We start from the raw sequence: 12,500 nt of genomic DNA, 5'->3' as shown, positions 1-12,500 counted from the left end.
AAAACCAAACTTGCATGCACGACCATCATAGCACCCACACTCATAAAGCGGTCAACCAAACAGCTGAGTGTGTAGGCCAGCAGAAACGACCAATTCAAAATAATGTGAGACGACATAAACAAGCAATCATGCCACAGCGGGCTATTGTAAAGTCCTCCTTATCTTACCTTAAACCTGAAGCGTCTGTGTTAGCACTTGTGGTGGATGCGCTAGCATAATTGCTATCAGCCTCAGTATCTGCCCGAACATTAATCCAGAAATTTTAGGCTTATTTGCGATTTTTTGTATTATCTACCTTACGTTTCGTTTGTGTTCTTTGTTTGTGTGTGGCCACCAGATTTGTATTTGGTATTGTATTATTTGATGAGGATTCATTAATAGACCACTGAGGCCAATTTCTCATGACCAACACTTTTCTAGATGTCATCACGAACTCATGTTTACACTCTAATATACAAGACTCAGGTCCGAACTAATGAGGACGCCACCAACAGGCAAGGAGTGTTTATTACAACTAACTACAATTTAGGCCCACATCTCTTCTTACAGTAAGATAGAGTTCTATCCTATCACTTAGGTTAGGTCCTATGTTCACTGACTTTGCAAAACGTATAATTTCTTGTAGCCTACTAAATAAAACATTCTTACTTCCTTGTTTTAACCTTACAAATACATGTGACTTTGCAATATTTCTTTTTTTTCTATCACCTCAAATTCACAACTTAAACAATGCTTTACTGTCACAGAAGTTGCAACGTTTTTTTCCACAATAAACTCAAGTTCATAACGTGCACTTACAGTAGAATCAGCACAAATTGGGACGTATAACATTTGTGGTGTACAGAAAGATAGCATAGAAAGACACCGTAGACTGCAGCAAAGAGTCGACAAACGGGTCAGCAGTGAAAGTGCTTTGCTATTGGAGATGCACACTCGTGTGAATGTCTGTACGGGAGATGTTGCTGTTACAGGGGTTTCTTGTCAGACTGAAATGACAATGAAACATTGTGAACAGATACAAAACGAAGTGAATGGGCTGCATGAGGAACTGAGTAGAAACTGAACATAGCTGGATTTATTGGAAATTATGAGAAAACCCTTCACTTCACTGGCCTTCCCAACTGGCAGTTACCGTTTTCCCTGTATGAATACCTCAAAGGGCACCTTGAAACAAGAGTTCCGTCTTCATCAGCTTTGCATGCATTCCAAAAACGTATTCTCACTATCATGCAAATTAAACTTCATCTTTATGGAAAAGACTTGGCCTATAGATTTGAGAGGGATCAGTAAAGCAACTGTATCAAGAACTTTTAATCATGTTTTACATGTCATGTGCTTGCCTCAAACCCTTGATCATGTGGGCAGAGAGAGATGATTTCATGAAAACAATGCCAATGGACTTTCGAAAACACTCTCCAAACTGTGTGGTGTGATCATTGACTGCTTTAAAATTTTCTTGGAACGAGCCACACATCCACTAGCCAGGGCCCAAACTCATCATACAAACATCAATCAGGTGCCCTTTGAGGTATTCAAATGTTATACGTCCCAATTTGTGCTGATTCTGCTGTAAGTGCACGTTATGAACTTGAGTTTATTGTGGAAAAAAAAAAAGTTTATGTAACTTCTGTGACTGTAAAGCATTGTTCAAGTTGAGAATTTGAGGTGATAGAAAAAAAAGAAATATTGCAAAGTCACATGTACTGTATCTGTAAGGTTAAAACAAGGAAGTAAGAATGTTTTATTTAGTAGGCTACAAGAAATTATACGTTTTGCAAAGTCAGTGAACATAGGACCTAACCTAAGTGATAGGATAGAACTCTATCTTACTGTAAGAAGAGATGTGGGCCTAAATTGTAGTTAGTTGTAATAAACACTCCTTGCCTGTTGGTGGCGTCCTCATTAGTTCGGACCTGAGTCTTGTATATTAGAGTGTAAACATGAGTTCGTGATGACATCTAGAAAAGTGTTGGTCATGAGAAATTGGCCTCAGTGGTCTATTAATGAATCCTCATCAAATAATACAATACCAAATACAAATCTGGTGGCCACACACAAACAAAGAACACAAACGAAACGTAAGGTAGATAATACAAAAAATCGCAAATAAGCCTACGATTTCTGGATTAATGTTCGGGCAGATACTGAGGCTGATAGCAATTATGCTAGCGCATCCACCACAAGTGCTAACACAGACGCTTCAGGTTTAAGGTAAGATAAGGAGGACTTTACAATAGCCCGCTGTGGCATGATTGCTTGTTTATGTCGTGTCACATTATTTTGAATTGGTCGTGTCTGCTGGCCTACACACTCAGCTGTTTGGTTGACCGCTTTATGAGTGTGGGTGCTATGATGGTCGTGCATGCAAGTCTGTTTTTTGAAGAAAAAAAAAAAATTAGAAGGGGGGTGGGGTCCGGTGTGCACAGTGCTCCCCGTCCCAGTAGAGCATAGGATCGGACTGGTTTAGATTAAAATGAGAACACTATTAGCCATTAGTTATAGCCTAGAATAGTGTTTACTTTAGCCTACCTGATAAAAAGTGGTCACTAGACCCGTATGATCGGTCGATGATAAGTTTCATCAACTAAGTTCAGCACGCTTGCTTTGTGCTGTCCGTGCGTGTCCGTGCGGCTCTGAGTTCGCTTGTCCTCTGAGTTCATTCTTGACGACGGTTGTTAGGGGGCTGAAACCGGTCTATAGGCGGGTCAGATGTTCCTATAGGCGGTCAGATGTTCCTATAGGCGGGCTATAGGCGGTCAGATGTTCCTATAGGCGGTCAGATGTTCCTATAGGCGGGCTATAGGCGGTCAGATGTTCCTATAGGCGGTCAGATGTTCCTATAGGCGGTCAGATGTTCCTATAGGCGGGCTATAGGCGGTCATATGTTCCTATAGGCGGTCAGATGTTCATATAGGCGGTCAGATGTTCCTATAGGCGGTCAGATGTTCCTATAGGCGGGCTATAGGCGGGCTATAGGCGGGTCAGATGTTCCTATAGGCGGTCAGATGTTCCTATAGGTGGGCTATAGGCGGGCTATAGGCGGGTCAGATGTTCCTATAGGTGGGCTATAGGCGGTCAGATGTTCCTATAGGCGGGTCGGATGTTCCTATAGGCGGTCAGATGTTCCTATAGGCGGGTCAGATGTTCCTATAGGCGGCTATAGGCGGGTCAGATGTTCCTATAGGCGGTCAGATGTTCCTATAGGCAGGTCAGATGTTCCTATAGGTGGGCTATAGGCGGGTCAGATGTTCCTATAAGCAGTCAGATGTTCCTATAGGCGGGCTATAGGCGGTCAGATGTTCCTATAGGCGGTCAGATGTTCCTATAGGCGGGTCAGATGTTCCTATAGGCGGTCAGATGTTCCTATAGGCGGGCTATAGGCGGTCAGATGTTCCTATAGGTGGGTCGGATGTTCCTATAGGCGGTCAGATGTTCCTATAGGCGGCTATAGGCGGTCAGATGTTCCTATAGGCGGTCATATGTTCCTATAGGCGGCTATAGGCGGTCAGATGTTCCTATAGGCGGTCAGATGTTCCTATAGGCGGTCGGATGTTCCTATAGGCGGGTCAGATGTTCCTATAGGTGGCTATAGGCGGTCAGTTGTTCCTATAGGCGGTCGGATGTTCCTATAGGCGGGCTATAGGCGGTCGGATGTTCCTATAGGCGGTCGGATGTTCCTATAGGCGGTCAGATGTTCCTATAGGCGGGCTATAGGCGGTCAGATGTTCCTATAGGCGGGCTATAGGCGGGCTATAGGCGGTCGGATGTTCCTATAGGCAGGTCGGATGTTCCTATAGGCGGGTCAGATGTTCCTATAGGCGGGCTATAGGCGGGCTATAGGCGGGTCAGATGTTCCTATAGGCGGTCGGATGTTCCTTTAGGATGTTTCTGTAGCTGTGTTGAGCCACTCAAGCCATCTCTCAGTAACCCAGGTGACTGTGGAATCTTATGAAACTTGTTTAAACACACACACACACACACACTCTCTCTCTCTCTCTCTCTCTCTCTCTCTCTCTCTCTCTCTCTCTCTCACACACACACACACACACATACACACACACTCTCAGTGAACACATGCACCTGAATACCTCCTGAAACACGCCCCCCCCCCCCCCCCCCCCACACACACACAGTAATTAATAATGCGCTCTAGTGGCTAGTCTGTGTGATGGTTAACTTAGTTTGTCCACTTGACTGAGGATTAGTCATTCCTTTCCCTCCTTTTGTACTTTCCCTTTACGTCAATCTCGCCCTCTCGCTCTCTCGCTCTCTCTCTCTCTCTCTCTCTCTCTCTCTCTCTCGATGTGCAAATTCCAAGGTGCTTTATTGACAGCAGTATCAGTGGAGATAAAGCATATGAGTGTGTATAAGCATATAAGTGCAGAATAAACAGTAGAAATAACAGTAGGATGATGGATGTGCAGAATAAACAGTATACCAGTAGGATGATGGATGTGTAGGGCTGAGTTTGGTGGCTTTGGTTAAATAGTGTCCCCCATATGTAATGTAATGTGGGTGCGCATGTCTGTTAGCACAAAGGCAGATTTGTTCCCTCTCTCTCTCTCTCTCTGCCTTCCTCTCTTTGTTTTTATCTCGCCCCCCTCTCTCTCTTCCTCTCTTTCGCCCCCTCTCTCTATTCCTCTCTTTCCCCGCCCCCTCTATCATTTCCTCTCTTGCTCAACCCTCTGTTCTCTCTCTCTCTGTTCCTCTCTTTCTTTCCGCTCCTCTCTCAAATTTAGATTCAATTTTTTACACACTTAGTGTTAGTCATGTTTCAGAAAATGAAAATGTCTCTCTGTCTCTCTCTCCAAATAGAAACTGTTGACTAAGAACACTGGCGTGTGTGTGTGTGTGTGTGTGTGTGTGTGTGTGTGTGTGTGTATTAGTGTATGTTTGAAGGTGTGAGTGGGGGAGTGAGTTTCTTTGTCTTGTAGTGTCAGTATGGAGAAGGACTCCGCCCCGCCGTACCCTGGCCCCCCGATGGACTATGGAGGTACTGCAGTTGGCCCCCAGCCCGGGTTCCAGCCAGGTTACCAGCCAGGACCATACCCCCCGGGTAAGGACGGACACACACACACACGCACACACACACACACACACACACACACACACACACACACACACACACACACACACACACACACACACACACACACAAAGGCATGTACCCCCCGGGTAGACCACACACACACACACACACACACAAAGGCATGTACCCCCCGGGTAGACCACACACACACACACACACACACAAAGGTCCTAGTTGTAATGCGTGGAGCTCACTGTGTATTGGAGTCCCCATTTTTACTGCTACCACCCCTGGGGCGCCCCCTACAGGCCACACATGGCTTTTTAATGTGGTGTGTGGAAGTACACATCCTCAACAAAAAAGCAAATACACACACACACACACACACACACACACACACACACACACACACACACACACACACACACAAGTTCTCAGCCACTGTGCCGGAATTAATACAGATGTATTGGGTCAGTAGTTGACAGAAGAAGTGAATGTGAATTGATTTCCTGAAAGGGACAGTCAGCTTCACACATGTCCTGTAAAAAGCATTAACAATGATCTAACATGTTTGTGTGTTTGTCTGTGTGTGTGTGTGTGTGTGTGTGTGTGTGTGTGTGTGTGTGTGTTCATCTCAATGATCTAACATGGTGTGTGGCCCCTCGGTGGACTCTTGCGGTACTGCAGCTTCCCCCCAGCACGGGTTTCAGCCAGGCCAGCAGCCAGGCTACCAGCCGGGCCCATACCCCCCCGGTAAGAACACACACACACACACACACACACACACACACACACACACACACACGTGTTCAATACCCAGGGCTAGCATTCAGTAGCCTGAAAACATGGGGGTTCAATACCCAGGGCTAGCATGCAGTAGCCTGGAAACATGTGGGTTCAATACCCAGACCTGGGCTACAGATGGTACGGGTTGAGAATGCTCCTTTCTTTCCCGCACATCGGGACTCCCGAAGCATCGGGACTTTGATTAAAACTGCAACCGCAAGGGGGCAACATAAGACCGCCTTAATAAAAGGAAGGTTCGGCTCATACCGGAAAACACGGAAAAACCCGAAGACACCGCGCTGGTGACAAGCGGAGAAAAGAGACATCACGCTCGGCATGTCAGATTGCAGTATCAGAGTTTTCGAATGTTTTACAGCGTACCTCACAGCTGGCTCTCTCACTCGACGTAGCCTATAACTCAGTCAGTCCAGCAGAGATGCCAGAGCAACGTTTTGGTCAATGGAGAGGGAGAGAAATGCTCCGCATATCCGTCTCATTTAATCCGTCTCATTTAATCATTAAAATGAAGGTGATGACTGGCGAAATTATAATCAAACGACGTTTCAATAAACCATTGTTGAAATTAATGAAAATGGTTTTAGAAGCCTTCAATTCAACCTGAAAGACTCGATATAGGCAACCTTAGATTAATTCATTAATTCATTACGGTTACAAGACCGCATTTCCGTGAATAGGCTATTATTGTCAAGGCGAAGACGAAAGAGATGGACAAGATGGACATTTAGGCTACATTTATGTTAGGAATACTTAGAAATGTGTAGGCCTATAGGCTATTTTAAAACGGAGGCATGTTCATTTTAACCGGCGACGCTGGGTAGCTTACCCAGCACTTTATCACAGATTTTGTCCCCACCACTTTTGACAACTGAAAATAAAACGTATTTAACAGAAATATCTTTAATAGGCCTACATGCCTATCATGTCACTTTACTTATAACCGTAGGCTACATGATTGGAGAAGATCGCGCATTTTGTAACATTATAACAATGGATGGTCAGATATGCGATAGGGCAGTGAGGTTGATTCATTGTAACCATCGACTAGTAGGCCTAGCTCCGCAAAAGAAGTTTCTAGCAACTTAGAATATATGGATCTCGTTATGCATGTTCATGTTGATTCAGAGATAGACATAGACTACCGTGGGCTACTGTGCGTCAATATAACAGCATTTTATCATGGTGAATTAATGACTAACGTCAGTTTAACATGTCAGAACTTTTGATCGGCGTTTCAAGTGCATGCCGCGAATAGGCTAAATGAACTCGACTGACTGAATCCTTTATATTTCTTGGCTAAGTGCGAAGAAATTGACCCTCGAACTGTGGCGTAAATGGTTGAGGCATCTTAATCATACGTCAGCGACCGGGGTTCAAAACTTACTCTACGAACCTCCGGAACCCATTAAGACAAGAGGCATTATTTTATTAAAAAGTTTTGCGATTTTTTTATGATTGCGATGTCTGCTGAAAAGAAAAGTTAATATGTGAATTCGTGGTTCAGCGCACACATACACACACACACACACACACACACACACACACACACACACACACACACACACACACACACACACACACACACACACACACACACACACACACACACACACACACACAGACACACACACACACACACACACACACACACATTTTTACATTTACATAATAGGGCTCGGGCACACGCCTTGCATTCTAGGAATATCGCCGCCATTTGGTAGCGCACTGAACGTAATATCCATTCATTCAGATGCACAAGACAAGAAGCAGAAATAGTAGCGATTTATTCTTTTCCTCTTGCGATCGTGGGTTGCACTGTTACACCCCACTACACAGCAACATACTACCAAGAAGGCAAAAACTAAGTAACAGGAACACACTAAAAGGCGGGAGTAAATCCATAGTAATCCATAGTAAACTAAGGAGTGAAGCTGCCAATGTGGCTGTGCCCGCGAAGTTTTGATGTCATGATCTCGAGCCCTAGTGTCAGGAAGTGTCTGTCGAGAGAGAAGGGGGAGGGAGGCAATCGTCCAATGCCGCATACAGGTAGGCTATAATGTCTAGTGAACTGGTTAGACAAGTGTGGGGGAGGGGGAATGATCGCACAAGACAATTGCTCTTCATGAAATGGGTAGTCTCACAGACGTTTGTCGATGTTTAAACGTAGCCTACTACATCACTTGCGAAATCGGACGTGGCACATAGAATTATTAGGCTACTGGATTTAATATAGCATAGACTTTGTTCATCCTATATTAGCCTATATTAAAATGTAATGTGCTGCGGGGAAGCATTGGGGAAGTCAGTTTAAGTTGTCCTGTAACAATTTGCCTCTTATTATAAGACTATGCAGCCACTACGCACATAATAGTCTAGGTTACGGGCGGATGCGAGCAACCCCATGCAAAAGAAGGCCTTAAGTTAACGGACTGAAGGCCTGTTTACATGTCAAACATGCATTAAATCTAAGAAACGAAAAACACAAATATCATGTATTGTATCGTAAACAGTTAATGACTTCGTGGCCACTATGCGCAACTGCATCGCGCAGTGAGCTGAAGGATAGGAGGACCGACACTTATTAACACAAAGCTTTGTAAAGCACTAACAACCACCCCTCAAAGTTCATTGTCCATAAGTCCAAACAATAAGTATAAAAATCCGACAATCCAAAACGATAACGAGATCTCCCAGAAACGAAAAACAAGTTTGTTGAGTAGCCTAGTCCTTCCAACAATCTCAGCTTTTGCGTTTGTTAGATAAAAGGCATTCTGTCCTGCTGTATTCCAATGAGAAAAAATCATCCACAAGGTAGGCTAAGGGTCACGGTAATGCAGCATGCAGGAATCTATATAGGCCTACGCACAAAACGAATGAATGGATTATATCGGCCAAAACGAATGAATGGGTTGGGAGAGTCGTCTGGCTGTGTCAGCAGACTGCAGTCGGTCTCGAGGGGTTAAATAGCGCACGTACTTGAATTTTAATCTGAAGAAGACCAAATCAAATCAAAAAAGAAGGATTTCAAGTGTGCGAACCTTTTTCCATTTTTTTTATGATTTAGCCTACTCTTGTTCTGCACCTTGACCGGGGATGTGCACAAACTTTTTTACTACACTTGAATTTTAAACCAACTCTTCTCTAGCCTATAGCCATACTTTAATAATCAGATGTTATGCTCATTTTTGTAGGCTACACCTCACCGGCAAGCACGCACGCAAATGCTGCTTTTGCACATCTACAATATTGGCCAGGCTATATAGAATAGGCTTTTAGGACTGTATTTTGCCTTCGTGCAACTTTAGTTGTGCTCAATCTAAATTATTGTCAGTAAGGATAGGTCATATTACCAAATGGCGAACCTCGAAAATTATTTAGGATATAGAGCCGTGTCCATTACGCATGCAGTTATTTTTTAGGCTATTGTTTTATTTGAGTGTTTTTGTCTACCATGGCAAACATAGTTGAAACGTTCGCTCTAAACTTAAGTATTTCCAATCGGCTTTCACAAAACCGATGAGGTCCAGATCTCAGTGGCCTCATAGCTGCCTACAGCCATGCATAGTAAGCCTAATGATAGCCTAATACTTATGACATTAATAGCCTATTAATGACCTCATGTCGGAATGGCACGTTGTTTGAAAAAAAAAAGTTAAATAGGCCTAGGTCTACCGCCGAGTGGGGATATGTCGGAATGAACAGCGGATACCAGCTGGGTTGTAAAACATTACTGTATTCGTTGATCTTATCGATGCAGTCCTTGCGGCCACTTCTCCCCATCGTAGGAAACTTTCTATGCTTGCTTGCCCTTCGATCCATCCCAGTTGGTGGTTTTGCACCTGTCCCTGAGTTATAGTCTATATGAGTAAGCGCTTATATGCTCTAACCGCATAATAAAAGAAGCACCTGCAGCAGTGCTTATGGCAAGGCTATTAACACCTGTCACTGAGCTATGGACAAGCAGTTATGCTCGAAAATGATCATAATAACAGACACACCTAATTGTATGTCTGTATGTTTAAACACATCAAATTAGGAAGCATTTCCGCCGCAACGTTTGCTTTCTTTTTCTGTCGGTCCGCGGTTGCTTGGTCAATTGCGCAGCAAATTATCAGATCACCGGACCTAATTTCACCCCATGTCTCGCGGACCAGCAGCAGTCTCCACGTTTCGCGGCCCATAGTTTGAGAAACGCTGCATTAAAGTGTCATTAGGTTGTAGGCTATATGTTTAGTGATTTCTTTGTGTGTTTTTCATTGTAGTGTGTGTGCATTGAGTAGTTCCTTAAAATACGGAACAAAGAGCGTCCCGTAGCCTATCTGTTCAATACGGAAGAAGACTAACTATTACTTATATATTTCTTATAACGAAACGCGAAGAAAAAATACGAGGACTGACCATCTCGTTTCTCCGCGTTTCCCCCAATACCATGGCGACAAAGAGAAATAAATATGATTTGACATTTAAGCTGATTGCTGACAAATTTGCCACACAATTCGGGAGAAGCAGCGGACAGGAGCGCCACCACAAGCAAGCACTTCTAGCCCAAATTAACATGGCAACGTTGCCTATGACTAAAGTGTCTAAGTAGGCTAGTCCTACTAATATTACATTTGATTGGTAGCATGTTTGTAGCGCGCCAGTTTACCCATCCCCTACATCAAAACAGCTTAGAATCAATCAAAGAATCAGCTGTGTCGGCGTTAGGCTGTAGGCGATTTTCTATAACCATTTTCATTCATTTCAACAATGGTTCATTGAAACGTTGTTTGAATAATTTCGCCAGTCATCACCTTCATTGTAATGATTAAATGAGATTAAGGAGTCGACTATTGACGGATATGCGATCTTCATCATTTTGAAATGCGGGATGAAACTTTCTGCCACCTGGTGGTTGTTTGGGTACATTGCCTTAGGCTCGAAAAAAATCGGCTTGACGGCCTGCGGGATCTCTTCGGGAGTCCCGCGGGAGAAGGTGCATTCTCAACCCGTACCCACTGTAGCATGCAATAGCCTGGAAACATGTGGGTTCAATACCCAGACCTGGGGTAGCATGCAGTAGCCCAAAAACATGTGGGTTCAATACCCAGGGCTAGCATGCAGTAGCCTGGAAACATGTGGGTTCAATACCCAGGGCTAGCATGCAGTAGCCTGGAAACATGTGGGTTCAATACCCAGACCTGGGCTAGCATGCAATAGCCTGGAAACATGTGGGTTCAATACCCAGACCTGGGCTAGCATGCAGTAGCCCAAAAACATGTGGGTTCAATACCCAGGGCTAGCATGCAGTAGCCTGGAAACATGTGGGTTCAATACCCAGGGCTAGCATGCAGTAGCCTGGAAACATGTGGGTTCAATACCCAGGGCTAGCATGCAGTAGCCTGGAAACATGGGGGTTCAATACCCAGACCTGGGCTAGCATGCAGTAGCCTGAAAACATGTGGGTTCAATACCCAGGCTAGCATGCAGTAGCCTGGAAACATGTGGGTTCAATACCCAGACCTGGGCTAGCATGCAGTAGCCTGAAAACATGTGGGTTCAATACCCAGACCTGGGCTAGCATGCAATAGCCTGGAAACATGTGGGTTCAATACCCAGGGCTAGCATGCAGTAGCCTGGAAACATGTGGGTTCAATACCCAGGGCTAGCATGCAGTAGCCTGAAAACATGGGGGTTCAATACCCAGGGCTAGCATGCAGTAGCCTGAAAACATGTGGGTTCAATACCCAGGGCTAGCATGCAGTAGCCTGAAAACATGTGGGTTCAATACCCATTTAAGGACCTGCAACAGTGGAATTTCGTTTCAACCCTTGCGTTTCAACGTTTGAGAGGGAAGCAACATATGAGACCCTTGTCAGGATGTGGTTTTTTATGACACATGCACACACACACACATTCACAGGGCTTAACACACACACACACACACACACAGGGCTTAACACACAGATGCTACACATGCGCACACACAGCTGTGGAGGTAAACATCCTCAACAAAAAAGGAAAATGCACACACACACACACACACACACACACACACACAGATACACACACACACACACACACACACACACACAGATACACACACACACACACACACATACAAACACAAACACAGACACACACACACACACACACACACACATGTGCATGCACACACACACACCCACACACACACACACACACACACACACACATGTGCACACACACACACACACACAGGGAAGTGAATGTACATTGATTTCATGAAAGGGACACAATCAGCTTCACACATGCCCTGTCAAAAGCATTAACAATGATATAACATGTGTGTGTGTGTGTGTGTGTATGTGTGTGTGTGTGTGTGTGTGTGTTTGTCTCAGGCCCTGGCCAGTACCCAGCAGGTCCTCCTCCAGTTATGGGTCAACCCACAGGTGAGCATACACAAACTGGTGTACACACACAGATGAACACACACACTCACACAAATAAAGTAAATTCACACACACACACACACACACACACACACACACACACACACACACACACACACACTGATGAGCAGCCACCTCCACCTTAAAGGAATAGTTCGGTATTTTACACTTTAAGCCCGTTTTCTGTATTGCCTAGCATGAAAACAAGTGTTTGAGACCAAAATCTCGACGATTGAGCCCGTTTGTGGAATTTGGCA

General features: G+C 44.6%; 1 protein-coding gene across 2 annotated transcripts in view; it reads left to right on the top strand.

Annotated features, from left to right (window-relative positions):
• LOC134070209 (lipopolysaccharide-induced tumor necrosis factor-alpha factor homolog) overlaps positions 1-12,500 on the top strand; it is a 40,099-nt gene that overhangs the window by 21,497 nt on the left and 6,102 nt on the right. For both annotated transcript variants that reach the window (XM_062526484.1, XM_062526483.1), the window contains exons 2-4: positions 4,887-5,056; positions 5,717-5,782; positions 12,193-12,243. In XM_062526484.1, the coding sequence (XP_062382468.1) occupies positions 4,942-5,056; positions 5,717-5,782; positions 12,193-12,243 (232 nt within the window). In that variant the 5' untranslated portion in view covers positions 4,887-4,941. The remainder of the gene's footprint in view (positions 1-4,886; positions 5,057-5,716; positions 5,783-12,192; positions 12,244-12,500) is intronic.

The sequence above is a fragment of the Sardina pilchardus genome, chromosome 22 (genome assembly GCF_963854185.1).
Source record: "Sardina pilchardus chromosome 22, fSarPil1.1, whole genome shotgun sequence".
NCBI classification, from domain to species: Eukaryota; Metazoa; Chordata; class Actinopteri; order Clupeiformes; family Clupeidae; genus Sardina; species Sardina pilchardus.
The sequence above is the reverse complement of the archived record's forward strand: the minus strand, read 5'-3'. Positions and strand labels throughout refer to the sequence as shown.